Source organism: Pholcus phalangioides, unplaced genomic scaffold, assembly GCF_987345545.1.
Source record: "Pholcus phalangioides strain wild (caught in Gottingen) unplaced genomic scaffold, Ppha-v1.0 ptg000017l_1, whole genome shotgun sequence".
Classification (NCBI taxonomy): Eukaryota; Metazoa; Arthropoda; class Arachnida; order Araneae; family Pholcidae; genus Pholcus; species Pholcus phalangioides.
Window position 1 is genome coordinate 8,697,532 of NW_028301610.1, and position 20,355 is coordinate 8,717,886.

General features: G+C 34.2%; 1 protein-coding gene across 1 annotated transcript; it reads left to right on the top strand.

The window, feature by feature from the left end:
- Positions 1–2,130: 2,130 nt before the first annotated feature.
- Positions 2,131–11,723, top strand: LOC149072212 (protein argonaute-1-like). Its single transcript, XM_089246930.1, has 2 exons — positions 2,131–2,167; positions 8,070–11,723. Exons 1-2 carry the CDS (start codon positions 2,143–2,145, stop codon positions 11,687–11,689), a joined length of 3,645 nt encoding a protein of 1,214 aa, XP_089103056.1. The 5' UTR covers positions 2,131–2,142; the 3' UTR covers positions 11,690–11,723.
- Positions 11,724–20,355: the final 8,632 nt, after the last annotated feature.

Sequence of the window (20,355 nt, forward strand, 5' to 3'; positions counted from 1 at the left end):
TATTTTTACCTTTTCTATGAAAGCCCCATTTCTTATGATTTCAAAACAGGCATGTTTTGTTTATAAGACGCTTAGAACCGTAGTTACCTTCACTTTAGTGTTGCTTTTTTGCATGCAAGTAATCCGTGAATAAAAATTTTAAAAGCTTTTTACGAGGAATGCTTCTTTTGGCGATTTACTTGAGTTTGAAACACGATTTCTAAAAATCTATTAATTGTTTCATTACGAAATTTCAATATATTAGTTTGCTATATATTGTTAAGATTAGAAACCAAAACCTATTGTTTATCACATATATTTGTTTTTTATCACACAAATAAAATTTCAAAAAATTCACACAACAGATTTGAGTGTAACATGAGCATACAATCCTTTTAATTTTCATCCATAACCTGTACCATCACTAGCTGAATGAACTACAAAAATAAAACATTTTATTCATAGAATTTTTTGCAATCGTGTTTCGAATATTACATGAATTTTGCTTTAAAATTTAACACAAGAATGACTTTTTCACAAAAAATGACATTAGGTAATCAAAAATTTATTGTTTACCATTTTGGGACACTTTCTATCGAAAAGTGTTATTAACCCTTTAAACGGCATTGACGAGATATCTCGTCTCTTTAAAAGCCTCTTATTTTAGCATTGACAAGCCCAGATATTTTGTAAAGTTATACTTTTCTCTATACCCCTTATTTTGCACCTACTGAAAACCAGAATAAAGCCTACTTCTGTAAAAAAATACATTTTAACGGGGTTAAACATTCGTAAACACTTCGTATTTTAAAAAATTTCAATTGACTGCAATAACAGTAGTTGACTGATAATAACCAAATACTTGAATTTCAGCAGACTTCCCAAATTTTTTGTCTTCCAAGAAATTTCTAGAGCAGCATTTCTCAACCTATGGTCCACGGCAACGGCGTAGATGGTCCGTAAGTATGATAACTCGATTCTAACTGAATGAAATATTATTCAATTGTTGTAATTTATGCTACTGATGTCCATATGGGTTTCAAATAAAAATTTTGCCTTCATATTTTGGTTCACCATACCTCATCAAAGAAAATGCGGGAAATTGCGATCCTAAACAAAAATGTATTTGACGGAAAAACATTCAAATGAATAATGACCATATTTCATTGAGAAAATAAAGGGATCTGGGATATTTTAAATACTGTAAAATTCGGGACGTTGCCAGTTGTCATCAAAAACGTTGTCATAAGTCCGCATAATTCTTAATTGTAGTTAAAATCGCTGAAAAATTTAGGAAATACGTTGAAACTGACAAATTACGTAAGATGAATATTTTGTATTTAGAGCCATGAATAATTATGAAACCGCTGTTTATTCACGATCTTAGTAACCATTGCAAATTGAAATAAGCATCGTTGAAAAAACTGGACAAATGTATAAATCAACTCGGAACAACTCAAAATACTGGTATGTCCCGTAATACGGGACACAAGTGGTACGTCGAATTGTTTCGGATATCCTTGGGTTTAAAAAGGTTGGGAAACGCTGTTCGAGAGTTTAATAAACTCAGACATAGTTAAAACAAAATTTGTCTGTTTCTTTCGTTTATCAATTTACTTATTTCTCAGGATTTTTCATTGTTGCCTGAAGAAACGCCCGTTTTCCAGACAATAACATGAGATTGACCTCATCCGTTTTCTCACGGACATGGCGATCTCGCCGTGTGAATTAGTTATTTCAATAAATCTTTTCATGCAATCTATTTTATTTTCACAACGTCTCGTATCCAGTTATTGTTCACAATAAAACAACATTGAACGAGAAATAATTATTCATTTTTCACTGTTTTGAGCCGAACCAACGTGACGTAAATGTGACTCTCCATTGCTCTTAGTTTGGTTATCCATATAGTTCCGAATTGTACTAGGGTAACAATATTAAAATAAATTACAATCAAAAAAAAGGAAAGGCAGCAAATTTTTTTTGTTCGTAAAAATAATCGTTTTTAATTTTTCTGAATTTTTTTTTAAATATTTCGGATAATTTGAATTTTGGTGATAAATTCCATAATGAATGTTGACGTGTCACTTTTTCTAAGTCACGGTAATTGCTGATCACGATTCATTCTACTCTACAAGACTCTTGCTGACGGTTGCCTGAAAAATGGGACTTGAAATGTCTTCAGAAGGTAATTTATTCATTTTCATTTAATTTTTAATTAGTTATTTGAAATATTTTTTGTCATATTTTAAAAGTCAGAAATTTATAGTTGACTGATTATATGTACTTTAAAATTAATTATTTTGTGATTTTAATGCTCTATCTATTGGGATTTTTGGGACCATATTGGGGTTTATTTTTTTTATGGGAATTTTTTGAAATTTAATGAAAATTTTGTTAAGAATTATACAAAATATACGATATAAAATTGTTATTTTATTAGAATTATTATTTTATTAGCATTTTTTCCGTATTTCACTAACTTAAATTGTTGCTCCATATGTTTTGTGTATTGGTTAGTTTTTAATCTTGAAAAGAATTTTTGAAAATAATTATCGGAAGAAATGTTTCTTATCTCTTCCAATTTGCTGTTATCTGTTAATTTAATTGCAATTTGAGTGGCCAAAATTTACTTGTGATCATTCTAGACAATTTTTGGGGGAAAACAAAACAGATTGTGTGCTACACGTAAATGAAATGTCATTGTGGAATAAACGTTAAACACGAATATTTGGAAATATTTCTCTTATCATGATGTTTTTTTGACAAATATTCCGATATAAAATTTAATAACAGATTGAAAATGCATTAATTTTATTAAGGAAACAATTTATATCATTAAAATTGATTTAAGATATGTCCCACCTTTTAACATGGTAAAAAAAAACTTATGTAGAAATATTATTTAAAATATTATTTATCTGTTGACTTATTTCTAAAATATATTTTATTGTGTGCGCTAGTATACTAGAAATATTACATATTGCTAATACTTAATATTTTTCACAAATTTTCAAAAAAAAACGCATTAAAAACAGCTTGCACGCGTGATAAAATAACGACATGAATGAAATTTAATAAAAATTGATTCAAAATAAAGGAAACTGGTCAGTACATAAAATGACGAAAAAGATTTGAGATCCATTCATAAATACTTTGGTTGCAAAAAAATTTAAAATTTTAAAATTTAATTTTGAATAAGATTTAGTCGGTCTAAAATATCTATTTTTCATCATTGTATGAACTCAACAGTTTTCTTTATTTTGAATCAATTTTCATTCAATTTCATCGATGTCGTTATTTTATCATGCACGGCAGCTGTTTCGATGCGGGTGGATGTTTTTTTTGAAAATTTGTAAAAAATTAGGTATTTGGAAAAATACGTAAATTTTTTCGTATATTGACATAAGATAGCATACACAATCAAATATATGTGGTAAAAATTTGAAATAAATATTGATATAAAATAATAAAATATAAAAACAATATAATATATTGATATTTATCACAATGGATATAAAAGAGTAATATTTCTAACAATAATTCTACATAAGAAAATTTCTTTACCATGTTAAAAGGTAGGAGATTCCTTAATGTGGAGATCATAATTTATATGTTATACGGTGAATGTGATAAATCATTTACCGTATTATGCATACTTACCAATCGTCTTGATAAGTTTGATAAATTTATCACTTTTATCGGCGAATATGCATAATAGCCAAGTGTCGTTGGTAAATTTGATAAATATGAAAAAAATTCGAAATGTGTCTAGTATGTGTGATGAATATAATCGGACCCCGATATAATGATAAAAAATTTCACGATCGTACCTATATAATAATACAATATATTATTATATAGGTACGATCGTAATATATTCATAGTATGAATTACTATGTATATAGTACGATTCATCATATTTACCAACGACGCGACGCTTGAGTACTATGCATAATCTCCGGTAAAAAGAAGTGATAAATTTAGGGAAATTTATCTAACTTACCAAATGGTATGTACCCAGCTTGATATGTATGCACAATAACGGGATTTATCATATGTACGTAACATATATATGCATCGACTGAAAAACATTGACACTCACAAGCAAGCCGATACAAACGCTGGAGTGTCAGAAAACGAATCATAAGAAGCCGCACAAAGGTATATATGATATCATGGAAAGAATTAAACGTTCAAAATGGAAATGGACTGGACATCGCAAGGAAACAGGGCAACAGATGGACCACAAGTATTCTGGATTGGTACCCTACGTGGTATTAAACGTCCCAGAAGACGTCTCCAAACAAAATGGATCGACGAGATTCGAAAATTGGCTGGAGTCAACTGGATGGCGTAACAGAGTAAAATGGAAAAATTTAGGAGACCATCATCCAGCAGTGGATTGAAATGATTGATGATGATGCATTATATGCAGCGTAGAATCTCTATATACCGTATATGACCAACTTCTGTTTAACTTTTTAACTGAAACATTCAAATTTAAAGTGATTTATCCATATCGAATAGAATTTCTCGAATATGAATTTTACTAGATTATATTGTTTATTTTATTTGACATAATTTCAAATTAACCATTTAGTGGCTTATTTAATATCACCAATTTCATTTATTTGGAGATCATTTTCTTACCTAAAATTATACAGGGTGTCCTGTGAGTCCTAATTCGGCCTTTACCTCATCAACCGTTCGTCGTAGAGGTATGGTGTTAATTTAAAAAAAAATGCTCAAAATATGTTTAGGGATCGCTCTGTACCAGTTTCGAGAACGAAAATATGTTGTGACATAAAATAAAAAAAAATCTAAATTTTTATACGGTCCCGCCTGTTCTTTAACTTCCAATAAGAAAGTTGTTACCCTGACTCTCTGAGGCCAACCGAAAAAAATTCCATGTTTCTAAATGCTACCCTATGCGTTCCAACCCGGGACTTCGCGACGCGTGTCCGTCACTATGACCACTCGACTACCACAGCGGCTTTTGTTACGCACTGCATTTTCCTCTCAAACCTGGTACAAAGTGATTCTTGAGCATATTTTGAGCCCAAAACCATACGTTCACGACGAACGGTTGGTGAGATAAAGGCCGATAATGACTTCAGGACACACTGTATACTAGAATTATTAAATAATGCTTGTGCAGTATAAGTTGAATGCGACATGCATTTCATAATTTATACTCATATTCTAATCAGTTTCCTCTTACATTTGACAGCGTATACAATTTTGATTGCTCAGACAGTTTTTTTCCCGTCAGTTTCCTCATGTTCCAGATGTCTGATCATTTGTATGGATTACAAAAATGGCATTCAACTTAATTTTGACACATTAATATTCGATGGGCTGCGTTGTTTTAACATGCTAATATTTTCACAATTTAAAAAAGTATACTCTTATGTCATAAATAAGACTTGAACCAGCTTGACTTTTTTTATTCTAGTCATTCAATATAAGTATTTTGTAGGGCCAATATTTGATAGTTCAGAAAGTTTTGGTTTTGATTAATTCAGCTGCTGTTGAAAATCCACTTATTAGCTAGATTGCGATTTCCGTCTGATAAATTTCAATTTGCAATTTTTAGTCTCATTTTCAATTTCTTTGGACCACTTTAATACGTTGTGCAATCGGATTGGATTGTTTACACCGTCGATGGAGTTAAAATTTTAATCCGAGCAGAGAGCCCTCGAGGGTGTGCGAGAGGTGCGGTACGGGTCCTGCGTTTTGGGGGCCCTGCCCTTGCGGTATAATTTCTTTCTCAATTCTAATCATGGAAATACCTTTACATTATTCAAAATACTCTTCAATAATTTTGAGTTTAACTTTTTTAAGACATTCAACTTCAATATTTTATAATGAAGTTTTTTGTCTTTTTTTTAAAATTGAATACAAGAAAATTACTGAAAAAACAATTTCAGTTCTTTAAATGTACTGAATTTTTTTCTTAACATTTAGGTATGAAATTGTGTGATTTTGAGGTTTTAGGTGCTATATCCGTGAATAAAAAAATCCAAAATTTCACACAAATATAACGTATCTATCTCTCTTTCTCTCTCTTTTTTTGGAAAGGGAAGAAAATTTGTCTCAATAACAAATTATAATATCACAAATTAAATTCCTTGTGTGTCATGGATATCTGACGTATTTTCTGTATCGTATCGTGTTAAAGATTCACCAGACGTGTTGAAAAAATGCTTTTCTATTTTTGGAACTCAATAGAACTCTTACAAGAAGCAATCTCGTAGAACTTTAGCCCGGAGTCCAGAGATCAGTCTTATCCACAGAATTTTTCTACCCAAATTTACTCAGAAATATCTATTTAATGAGTAGAAAGTGTCCCGTTCCTGGATGTAGGCGAGAGGTTTACAAAAGGGAGATGAGTTCCAAAGCAGAACATGGTCAAAAAAATGTTAAGAAACGCATAGTTCCGACATGTCTCTTGGTATTTCTTTATAAACAAGGTCTTTTTTGAGGTGATAACAAATTTATAAATGAAAAGCCCGTTCACATGGGGAATGAAAAACCCGTTATTTTTTGCTCTCAGAATAGGGAAAAATTGCAAAGAATTATGGGAAAGGGTTATGCACTGCAAAAATCCTAATAGAAAAGTGTGTAAATATTTCCTCCTCTTTCCCTACGAGGGAAAAAGTTGTCGAGCGCGTGCCAGAACTCTCAATGCTACCGCTATATTGCACATGTAAACGGGGGTTAAAAGTGGGAACTTAAGATATACTTATATATACCTTGGTGGCCTTAAAAAAAATCTCGGCAGACCGATCCATTGATTCCTTTTGAAATTTACAAACTGATTCAAACTTTTTTCCACATGACTATCTCTGCAACCATTGGCTTTAGAAGTATATTTCCAATTACAAAAAGTTTTCAAATGACGTGTGTTTTCTTAAAATGTCATAACACTTTTTGAAGAGGCGTATTGCTCTGAAAAGTTCTGCAAAAAATCCCATATTTTTAAATATAATATTAATGGAGGTATTTGACTTTGAAGTTTTCAGAATTTATCTGCAATGATTGGGGTTTACAAATTGCGAAGACGTGAATTAAATTCAAACTGTAAAAATTCTGAAAAAAATGTAATTGTTTTTGTAACTAAAAAAATAAAATTGCTTCACTCCTTAAACGATACTAATAGTAAAGCTTTTCCAGCCAAAGTTGTTTACATTGCCATCAGGTCCCAGGGTCGAACCGCAGAAAGAATATAGATAACAAGGTATTTTCTCTACCGAGTTTGAAGCGACCACCGATAGATGGCACCTTCATCTCCAGCCCAAATCGTTAACGGCAGTAAATTGCGTATAGCGATATGACCGGAGTTGGTGTGTGTGATGAAGTAGTCAACGTTGTTTCCCAAAGAAAAACTTTTTCATTTTCATTTCTCATGTGACCAGTCATTTCAATATAGAACCACCAACGTCTTCTGCATTTTCTATCTTCCAGAGAGGCATTTTACAACACATTGTTTTTTCTTTAATTTTCCTTTTTGGTCCTAAAAGGTTAAATAATTATTTTTTTTTCCAAAGGGATGAAAAGTCACAGTAAGTGATGAAAAACTTTTGTATCTTAAACCCTCAATAAAATAACCAACAGTCGTGAACATTCCATTTGGAAGAGTAGGTAAAAACTTTGCCTAATAATACTCAGAAAATCAACAACGAAAAAGGCAAACTGGTCATTCTGGTCACGAGGTTTGACTTGGACAGACGCATATTTTTCTTTCCGCTGAGCAACTGAGGGTTCAGATTTGGTAACCAATCCAAGTGGGATCCTCGATCAGCGTGATATTTTTATCCTCTGAAGACGTCACCCATAGCGTGCCCAAAATGCTTAAGGAGTTTTGTATTTTCATTGTATTTGCCTTCTTTGTTGATGATTCTTCTGAGAACATTCCATTTGCGCACCTTCCGTAAAAATGAATATTTTTCAAGCCAATATGAACTTGTCAAAGGAATAAGTTGCCAAATGCTCATTTCAAGAGGTTCTGTGAGCATTTTTTATTTCAGATGAAATTAGAAATATATATATGGCATTGTTAAACTTTATTCATTTTTTTTTTCAAGGAAAAGGTGAAGCGAGTGCAGCAGAAACACAAAAGGAATCAGCTGATGACCAAAAAAATCATGGAGAAAAAGATGCTCAACCTGAGGTAGGCCTACTTGCATGTTTTCTGGGTGCTGAGAAGGAAAATTCATCCTCGTATGAAAAAAATGGTGCTGAATCTGCCGATTCAATTTTGAATGTTCAACGTGAGGTAGGCTCACGTGACTCTTTTCTGGGTGCTGAGAAAGAGCACTCATCCTCGAATGAAAAAAATGGTGCCGAGTCTGCTGATTCACACTTAGATGTTCAACGTGACGTGGGCTCACATGCAACTTTTCTAACACAACGTAACAAGGGACACTCATCCTCCCATGAAAAAAGTGGTGCTGAGTCTGCTAATTACAACTCGGATATTCAACGTGAAGTAGGCTTACGTGCATCTTTTCGGGGTGTTGAGAAAGAACATTTATTCTCCAGTGAAAAAAGTGGTGCTGAATCTGCCTATTCAGTTTCGAATGTTCAACGTGAGGTAGACCCACGTGAATCTTTTCTGGGTGCTGAGAAAGAAAACTTATCCTCCATTGAAAAAAGTGGTGCTGAATCTGCCTATTCAGTTTCGAATGTTCAACGTGAGGTAGACCCACGTGAATCTTTTCTGGGTGCTGAGAAAGAAAACTTATCCTCCATTGAAAAAAGTGGTGCTGAATCTGCCTATTCAGTTTCGAATGTTCAACGTGAGGTAGACCCACGTGAATCTTTTCTGGGTGCTGAGAAAGAAAACTTATCCTCCATTGAAAAAAGTGGTGCTGAATCTGCCTATTCAGTTTCGAATGTTCAACGTGAGGTAGACCCACGTGAATCTTTTCTGGGTGCTGAGAAAGAGCACTCATCCTCGGATGAAAAAAGTGATGCAGAGTCTACTGATTCACATTCAAATGTTCAATGTGAGGTGGGTCTACATGCATGTTTTCTAGGTACTAAGCAAAAACATTCATCTTACAGTGAAAAAAATGTTGCTGAATCTGCATATTCATGTTCGAACATTCAGCTCGTTTCTGAAGCACCAGGGCTGACTATAGCCACGAGACCAGGATATGGAAAGCATGGAATACCTATCCCACTGATTGCAAATTACTTTCTTCTGAAATCCGAAGATTTACATTTCTATCACTACGATATAGATATACAGTATGTACATCTATATGGGCGAGGTGCACAAGCTACAAAACTGGAAGTTATAAAAGAAGTTGAGGAAGATTTGTCAAAAGAGCTACGCCAACAGATTTTTACCAAGATGTTGTTATCAAATAAACTGGACTCATATTGCCCTGTGTATGATGGTAGTAAAAATATGTATACTGTTGAAAAACTACCGATGAAGGACAAAAAAATTAATTATAGGTTGAGCATGGTATATGGAGGGAGATGTGAAGGTTTTGATATCACAATAAAGCCTGTTAAAAAGGGTAATGGGTCAAATATCATAGAAGTAGCAAAGCTTCAGGCCATGTTGGATGGTCGCACTATGGAAGTTCCTCACGAGGTGATGATGGTTTTCAATACGATCATTAACTATCGTAAAGTCCTTCTATATCAGCAGCGTGTTCAAGACTTTTTCTTCAATGTGAACCAGCGGCCCTATAAACTAATAGATGGATTTGACATTTTGCATGGGTATCAACAGAATGTCCAATTGACTGAAAGTGGTCCGGCAGTAATCGTTACTTCTTCAATCAAGGTCTTCCATAAATCTGGAAGCGTTATCGATTATGCAAATGAGATATTAAACTGTGATGTTACGAAAATTGATCGACTGAGGAAGAATCAAGTACATATTTTGTCGGAGAGATTGAAGAATGTAACAGTTGAAGTCACTCATCGCCCATGCCACAAACCGTACACTGTTGATGAAGTGACTAGTAAATCGGCACATCATCTGTATTTTTATAAAAATAAAAATAGAGTAATAGTGGCAAATTATTTCAATCAGAAATATGGACAGCTGAAATTCCCCAACTTGCCTTGTCTAAAAGTGAAAACTAAATGTAATCAAACCTTTTTCCCTCTAGAAGTTTGCACAGTTGTTCCATATCAACCCTTTTTAGGGGTAATTGAAGGTGAAGCAGCTACTGACATGATAGAAAAGACTGTCATACCTCCATTAGCAAGACTCAATGAAATCAGGAAACAAATACTAAATATACAGAAGTACAGTGGGGAGACAATGAAGAAGTTTGGTTTGTTCATGGAGACAGAATTCTTGGAATTGGGTGGTCGTGTCATTGCAGCACCTGCCATAGCTTATGAATCTGATGTGATTATGCCAGATAGCAATGGTGCGTGGAGTATGAACGGAAATTCGTTTCGGCGATGTGTTGAGGATTGTAGTTGGGCTCTGATAAGCTTTGCCGATCCTGGATTTGTCGATAGAAACTGCCTTGTGAATTTGACACACAAACTATGCATTCACGCGAGAAATGTTGGTTTACAACTGCCAGAACCTGTAGCTGCAAAAATGTTTGGCAGTAAGGTGAGCACCTATGATGCTTTAAAAGAAGCAAAGGATCAGGGTGTTAAGTTTGTAGTGGCTGTTTTGTCACCTAATGATATCTATCATACTTATGAAGAAATCAAGTATTTTGGGGATACCAAGTTGCATCTCGTAACTCAATGTATGGTTGACAGTGTAGTGAGAAAATGCAACTTTCATGTAATCCAAAATATTTTGTTGAAGATAAATTCCAAAATTGGCGGTGTCAACCATCTTATCATGAAAAGGCTTAAAGTATTCCAACATCCTATAGTAATTTTCGGAGCTGACGTTTCTCATTTCCCAAAAGAGTCCAAATGTCCATCTATAGCAGCTTTAGTTGGAAGCATGGATGCTTATCCTTGGCAATATGCAGTTTCGTGCAGATTGCAAAACAATGTAAATGGGAATAATCAGCCTCACGAAATCATAATAGAAATCAAAAGCATGGTGAAGTCTCTCCTCAAATGTTTCGAGCAGAAAACAGGTAGGAAACCGGAAAGTGTTGTATTCTTCAGAGATGGCGTAAGTGAGGGTCAATTCGATACGGTCCTCCAAAAAGAGGTGGTACAAGTGCAAGAAGCTTGCCGTGACCAACTGCAGTGTGTCCCACCATTGACATTCATCACTGTACAAAAGGGTAACCAGTCTCGTTTTTGGCCTGAGAATGCTGAGGATGGTGTTGGTAAAATGGGTAATGTACCACCTGGTACGACGATTGACACTGATGTAGTTCATCCGAAGTATTTTGATTTTTTCTTATTCAGCCACGAAGGTGTCCACGGAACAAGCAAACCTGCCCATTATACGGTTTTATATGATCAGAACAAGTTCACTGCTGATGAACTTCAGCAACTGTGCTACCAATTATGCTACACGAATGCCCGATGCAATCGAAGTACATCTATTCCTACACCAGTATTATATGCTGACCTCGCGTGTACTAGGGCTAGAAAATATGCCGAATTGCACTTTCAACGGAAAAGGCGTGATTCACAGAATGCTGCAAGTGCTGCAGACTCTTATGAAGATTCAGGTTTGCCTCTGGAAATTGCAAATGCCATCCACGAAATGAGTACCAGACATACCGGTGGTATGTTTTTCATATGAATGTTAAATAAACGATTTAAATGGGAAATTTCAAAGATTGTAAAATATCTGTTTTGAATCTTTGAATGCAGTTAATCTCATTTTTGTTTTATGATAAATAAGTTTTATAAATGTCAAAAACTTTCAAGGTTATGGTATCGCACATATTAGTTAGCTTCTTGTGTTTTAGAGCTGTTACTTTCCCAGATCTTTCTCACGTTGTGATTCATGTTATGGATGGACTTGATGTTTGCCTGATATGATATATACAGTATATGAATCCAAAATTTAATCTCGAAATCCCGTTTGCTGTATTGTGCTTGGGAAAAGAGTAAATTTTCAGTCAGAGAATTTCAAAATAAATAACAAATTTTTGCAATAGATGGTGCTGAAAATATTCATCATTTGCATTAATACTATGGCGTAGTCTCAAAACTAAATTCGCTGAAACGCCTGCAAACGGCTCAGCCCGTGATTTTGAAAACACAGTATTAAACTTTTCCGGGGTGCTGCGCCATCTGTAGACAAACTTTACAACTAATTTAGATAGAAATGAATTACTTTTTGGGTGAGACAATACTAGAGAAAGACCAACGTGTGTACAGACCCAAAATTGCAAAAGGGAACCACGGCTACGGTTTCAGCCATTAGTTGTAGTTCCTTTTTGCAATTTTGGGTCTACATACGTTGGTTTTTCCCTAGTATTAACTGCTTTAGACATTTTGTCTGAATTCAATTCAAGCCATCCCGGCAGATCAGGCCATCAATGCAGCAAATGGTGAATTTCTATCGCTTCCCGTTATTTTACAATTCATTTTCCAAATGGACCCGTCAGTTTTGGGACATCCTGTAAATAATGGTTTATAGCCATAATTGGGAAATAATCGGTAAATTGACTTTGTTTCATATTATATGATAATAAAGAGAACGGTTGATAGCATAGCTGCCGGAACCTAGGGGCTGAGGTCGTTTGAGCCCCCCCCCCAATACTTTCATAACATTCCATTGTTTCATAACATTCCAAAAAACAATGTAATGAACCCTCCCTCTCCTGCGTACACGCTTGAATCCCATATATACGGGACGACCAGCAACTTTCAGCCCCTCCAATGTTTTTCATGTCAGCGCCTCTGGCTGACAGCAAAATTAAATGCATATAAATGTCAATTGCTGTCTTATTTGCATATTGTATAAGCTGTATGTGCACCGTATTTATAATGTTTATTGTAATTTGCTTCATTTATTGCACTTTTCAATGTACTTTTAATATTTAAACAATGCTTTACAATTGACTGAAATATATTGTTTTTCAAGTAATTACTATTCTGGAATTTACAATAGTTATGTTAATAATGTTCAGTTTTAATAAAGCAATTTTATTTACTGCTCAAGATTGGTGAATGAAATTACGATCATTTGAAATTTTGTTTAAAATTTTTTACCCTAAAATATTATTGATATATTTATTCTCATTTCCCCGTTCTTCAGCATTTTTAGTAATAATTCGAAATTTCGTTGAAAATTTCATTTTTCGGCAAATTTATAATCGCAATTTTCTGTATTTTTCTCGATCAAATATGATCATTCTAATTTATTTATTTTGGACCCATAAAGATATTTCCATATCAGTTGCACACAATTGAATACATTTTCACTCAAAAAAATTTAGAGTTAAATTATTAAGTCTGTCTGGGGAAAATAGGTTGAGAAACTCTCAGCACATCACAGTAAATCAACATTATTTCCTTTCAAAAACCTAAAAATTCCAAAACATTTTATGATTATCAACATCCAAAAAACGTGATAATAAAATCTGATAAAACATAATGTTTAATGTAAATTACTACAACTATTATATTCGTTGATATTCACCAATTGCAAAACCCCCTATGAATAAAAGAAATAGAAAAACTCATTTATCACATAAACAACCATTATTATGAGCGAACAATACAACTATTAATGTTTATACCTGTTCCATAGTTTTCAATGGCTGAATCGAAACAATGCCATAGTCATAAAGTTATAAATCATTATTGAGAAACTAATACGAAGTACGCATATTTAATATGATTGCATGATTTCGGGAAACAAAAATACTTGAAAATTAGTGTCCATCACCTTTTTTTTGGTAATGCTAAATTGATTCTACACATCAATTTGGGAAAGCCTTTTTTTCAGTTATCTCAATGAAAAATTTGTCTTTCAAATAATTTTGTCTAATCTAAAGAAATTTGACAGCAAAATATTAGTATTCACTCAAGAAAGTTAACAGGAAACCATTTTTTTATCTAGAGAACCAGGAAAATAGCATTAGTTTGAATTGGAAATGCTCTTGTGGTATATGGAGAGCATACAAATAAGTCTATATATTTTGTTGAATTCTTCAAAAAGTATTCTCAACACATGCAGGCACGGATCCAGAGCGATGTGCCAGGAGAGGAGACTTATTGAGCAAGTTCGTTGGATCGTCCCGTATTTTATGGGACAAAAAAATTTTCCCATATTATTCTACTCTTGCGAGAGGGGTGCTAGGTCTCTCTCCTCTGGATAAGTGTATGAGCGAAGGCAGACATCTTCTGAAATGGAGCAGAAACAGACATCTTCAGCTACGAATAGAGTGGAGACAGACATTGTCAGCTCTACGAATGAAGCCGATGCAGACATCTTCAACTGAGATTGGAACGGAGGCAGACATTTTCATCTGCGAAAATAGCGAAGGCAGGCACATATTCAGGGCGTACAAACAGGGTGATTATAGAGCAGGTATCTTCAACCTACTACTACTACTAAACCAGACATGCACCTCGTCCATATTCCTAAGCGGAACTTCTAATGAATCGGTACATGTTGGAATGTGCGTGTACGTATAGTGAACCTTCCGTGAAGTTTGTTTCTGTGTAATGCTTGTTATGTGTAGTGCTGCCATCTGCAATCAATTTTTTAAACTATGAGTTTTTTTCTCAACTCATAGTGAGTGAAGTGGAATGAATGAATAATTGTAACGTTGTACGCCTGTTGCTCTCTGCGGCGAGACTTTTTAACGTGGGGTATCTTTAACCTGTCGCTGAAAAAAGCACCAACGAATGCTTGCATGCTTGGTACTCACGAGTTTTTGACTGGCATCCCAATCAAATTAAGGGTTATGCTGATTTGAGCTTGAACATACATCAGAGAGAGTCGTATGCTCCTTTTATTTTCATCATGGACAGTCGTTACAGGTCAATTCCACTGCCCTGGAGCATCCGGAACATTCTCGATGGAATTCAGGACGAGAAATCAAGCTGGCCTCTCAATGCTGTAAATTATTTGCTGCTAAAGATACTATCGATATGTGAATTCTTTGTCGTCGAGCCTTCTAAGACGAAATTTTCAAAACCAGCACAGGCATGATGGCGTATTTTCTTGATCGCCGAGTAGATACTCGAACATATTGAACACATCTCAAATCATATATTGAGCACATCTCAAATCATATATTGAATCGTTTTGCTACCAAGAATCCTTAAAATATCGCTAGAGGTTCCACAAAAAAAGTATTGAATAGCAGCAGCAAATGCTTCCAGTTGAAACTATTTGAATACAATTAGGAGTTTCTCAACTATGGAGTTAAGTTAAAGAACAGTTACAATACAGCAGTTATCGAACATGGATATTATCTAAAGTAGTGTTTCTCAACCTATGGTCTGTGAACCAGAATTGGTTCTCAGGAAGACTTGAAAATTCAAGTTTTTAAATGAAAATAATTCAATGCTATACATATCACAAAAATATCGGTAACAATTCTTGAAGGTTCAAAAAACGGTTTGTGTCCGTCGAATAGTTTCAGACATTTTACTAGTCCCTGGGTTCAGAAAAGTTCCGAAACGCCGACGTAAAGGTTTCCCTAGATATAACCAGTAATCAGTAGAATCTAATCAGTAGAATCTAATCAGTAGAACAGTATTTTTCAACCTGTGGTCCACGGACTCCGGGGAGGAGGTCCGGGAGTACTTTGTAAGGGATCCGCCGTATCATATATCTTCATTTAGCCTATTATCATTGCATGAATGACGAATTTTGTGCTGTGAAATTGTAACTTATTCAATTTTTCTTGACGTAAATTTATAAAAAAAAACAATACATTTTGGGATTTTATGAGAGGGTGGTGTCGAAATTTATCATTTGACGCTGCAGGTGGGTCCGTGAATATTTGACCTGCAATACAGGGTATCCACGGCACATTGACCTTCACTGCCGTGGGTCTTAGACATCAAAAAGTTTTGGAAACACTGCACTAGAACATGGATATTATTGCGAGGGTTCCCCAAAGGCAGAAAGATTGTTAAACACTAGTATAGACCGTACACTAAATAGCGTTATTTGTCTCTAATAAACTTTAAACACTATTTCTAAATAATGATGTACTCTCAAGTAGTTAAATAATTTATCAAAATTAAGTCTAATAACATACATTATACCGATTATTTGGTAATTCCATTGTCACCATTCGTTTGTTCATCTCGTAGTCCTCAAGTACTTAATAAAACGGTTAAATTAATGACAAATGATAAGTGTTTAAACATAAAGAATAAAATATCCATGTCAACTACAGAAATTAAGAGGGCTTGTGGTGAAAAGTTTCCAGGATTGTCTATCGTAATTCCAAAATTTATTGCAACCTATTTGGCATACAAGGATGTAAATAAACGAAAATCCATCAGAAATACCTAATAAAGATAGACACAGGAAAACGTGAAATGATTGATAAGACAAAATGCCAGCCTCTCTTCTATAAGTAACAAGGAAAACTTTCTTAATCTGTTAGTTCTGAAAAAATTAACTGTTAACTCTTTCTCAATCTAAAAACGCCATTTGTATATGAAACAGAAGGCCAATGATATTACATACTAGTTCGAACCGGAGATCTTTGAATTGAGCCTAATATCTAAAAGGTTTCCTCGTCACGAAAAACTCACTTCGATAATCAAAATATGTAAAATTATAACATATCGTCGGCGTTCGGGGAGAAGTCATCAAGTCCAAAATTTTGGTTTTGAGATATGGGCAATTTAAACTTTTGAGTCATTAAAAATCATTTTACAGATTTCTAACTTCTACTGTAGGTTTACTTGAAATGTAGGTTTATGTCATGAAATAATTAATTGGAAGTTCTAATCGACTGAAGTAGCCCGTCAAAAGGTTTTTTGTTAGACTTAGTGACTTTTGTTTGCCAAAATATAAACTTATTCTATGAATTATTTTGAATCACTAATAACACTGCTCAACACTGATTTTATAGCCGAAAATATTTCGGTGATTTCAGGATGACTTTAGAGCGCTCAATCGAATCTGGCATTGGTTTTGTTAGGTTGGCTCTAGTTTTTGAGATAAAGTAAAAAAATTAAATTGAAATGTTTTAATACGTAAGCAGCATATAAATCACATTGAAACTGTGAAAAATGTAATACAATATAATAAATTTAAGGTCAATACGTATGAACCACTGATGTCTGATGATGATATAAATGTAATAATGTAGTAAATGAAATAGTAAAATAAATAAAAAATTAACGCTAAAATTCCTAACACTAAAATTTTAATGCGAGTCGTTTGAAGCCAATATATCAATAAAGTTGCTATATTTTGGTTTCACATCTGCATACACACACAACTAATTCTTTCTATTGGAAGTATAGTTCACTAACTGAATACAATCAACTCTGTTTGAATTAAAAGTTAATAATATAAATCACCAATCCTTTTAATATAGATTATATTAAAAGTACATACCCTTTTAATATATATTATATATTATATTAAAAGGACCAAGTCCTTTTACATATATATTCAACATCCATATTTTCTATGTACATTCTTTTTGTTCATATTATGGAATAATTAATTGGAATTTTTCTAATCAATCACAGCAGTCTATCGAAAGGTTGTTCGTGGACTTGGTGACTTTTCCTTGAACCCCGACGAAATCTGCTTAAAATCACTAAGTCCACTTCGTAAGTGCACTTGGTGATTTCTGTCTGTCAATAAAAGAAAGTGACTAACAGGACTTAGTGATATATAGACACCTCTGTTGCTTAGCAACGCACAGTCAATCTCGTTAGTGAGCTTTACCAGACTGTCGAGCATTAATTGGAGATGATGCTGGGATACTATATACTCTCCCTCTCTCTCTCTCTTTATCTCTCTAAGACAGTAGGTACGAACTATATTTCTCTTTTCATCCTTACCTACCTGTTCCGTTTCGCTCTCATATGTATATAGTAGAAGGAGAGATAAACTTATATATACATTACGGAGATAAAAAGAACTTTTTTTTTATAAGGTTGCAATCTTTCCGATGATAAAGAGAGAGGAAAGAAAACAGAGAACTTCTTTGAACTTATTCCACTGGCGTTTGAACGCAGTATTACGTCCTTGGTCGTAAAGTAGCAAATTTTTGATTCTCCCTTACGGTTTTTAAGATGCTCGAGCTCAATTTCGTGTAAAAATTTGAAAAATATTCAGTTGATCGAGGGAAGAGAAGCAAAAAACACAAAGTCGAATAACAGACCGAATATCCTGATCAGACAAAAGTATTTAATATCTTCTTATTTGACCAAAAACAATACGAGGAAAGCAAACTTAATTTTGCAAAAAATTGCATTCATTACTGTCAGAATAAATCTAAGAAATAGTACAAAAATTACCTTTGGACATACTTAAACGTGAAACAGCAAGTACAAATAAGTGGTTGGAAAAGCTGTATTTTGATTAGTTGGACTTTCTTTGCATAATAATTATTCTTCTGAGATATTCATATACGAGTTCTTTCAAAAAAATTATTTCAGAAACAATAGATATCATCAATATTTTTCTTTTGGTCTTAACAATAATTCCTCAGCACGTGGAAATTTGCTGATACATAAGGAAAAACTTCAAGCATGCAGCTGTATGTGTTATAAATGTGTCTTTTCTTTCAAAAGAAGATTCAAAATTTCAGTATCTACTAATCATTTTTAAGCGATCAATTTTTTTAGTTTCATTGATTTGGAATTTAACTCAAATCCATACACACGTGTATGAGGAGAAATAAATAGCAAGCTACGGTGTGTAGTAGATTTTCATTCCTTCATTCTTTCGTGGATATGGCAACTATTTTTGAATTGTTATATGGTCAAAAAAATCTCAGAGCATTGGGGTCCTGGCAATCAGGGGAGCACGCAGCATCGACCTTTTGGAGGGGGTGCAAAGCTTGGGGCGGCACAAAAATGTTCTTCGCGAGAAATTTTAATTTACCACCCTTCAAAAAGCATTTAAGCAATTAACAGAAATTGGTTGATATAGCAAAAGGATATTTTCTTTCGATATTTCGATATTTTGGTTTTCACCAAAATATTGCATTTTTTTTTTTCATTTTTGGTTTGCATGGGGGGGGGGCGCGGGTTCTCTGAGCACCTCCCTGCGTATAATGCTAGTAATGTAATGTCGATTTATCCCAATATGTTTATCGTAATTCTTATTAAACGTGTCCATTGTGTTAGAATTCGTACCTCCGGAGGTAAATTATTCCATTTATTGACAACCCTACTAGAGAAAAACTTTCTCGACACCACAATCTGGTATTGTCCTTTACTAAACGATACTGGTGTACCCTTGTCAAAGAAGTTGATGACTTCCTTTGCTACTATGCGTTCGTATTGCTCACGTTCATGTTACATTGATCATTTTTGTCGCACAGCGGTCATTTTCTGCCCACGAAGGCTAATTAGACCGGAACCTACAATTTCCTGCCGAACGGCAGTCTTTTTTTTAATACGCGAGAGGTTGGTGAGGTTATCCCTTCGATGTGGGACTCTTAGCGGTAGCAATCTTTTCTGTGGTCATGTCGACGTTTCTTTTGTATCCTTGTGTCAGGAAAGTTTCTGACAAGGATGAATCGGGTATCGAACTTGCGACACCTCTAAACATCCTTTCGTACTTTGGGCGAGTATCTTATCGACCTGAGCTACCGCGGCCACGTTCATGTTACCAGTTTATGAGTGTTTTCTCTCAAGATGCAATCAAAAGACTTCTCTAGATCAGTACCACCAAATCATGTTCACCTTGTGAAGGATAAAGACCAAAGTTTCTATACATCCTCACAAAACATGCATAGTAACCATAATAGGCCTTATGCCATCATGTAATGGAGTACTTGGTTACTAGAAATTTTCGGAGTAAAGCCCTCGTGCATGCATAGTCTTTTACCCAAATGAATCATCATCGAATATAGGAAAGTATTTCAGCTATATTTTGAACAGAATAACTACTTTTCAAATTATAAATTATAATTGCGATGTGACTGATTGAAAACAAGTGTTTACTGCACACTGTGTGATTTAAATCTCTACTTACAGTCAAATTTCCTTTTGTATAAATAAAATCGCGCAGAAGATCGTGGGGAAAATATTGCGTCTCTCGAATGCAAATTGAAAAATTTATGCATTTCGATGTTTAAAAGGATAATTATGTGCTTCGAATAATAAAACTGTTTAGAAATAAGCCAGACTGATCAAAATGATACCCCCTACTACAGGCTACAGTAAAAAAGTCTTTGCAAAACGAAATTTGAACTAGTAGAAAACCTTGAACGTTTTGAGTAGTCCGTTTTTATTGCCTGTCAGCACTTAGTCCTTTTACTTTTAAGTTCATGGCCAATGAATTCCTTG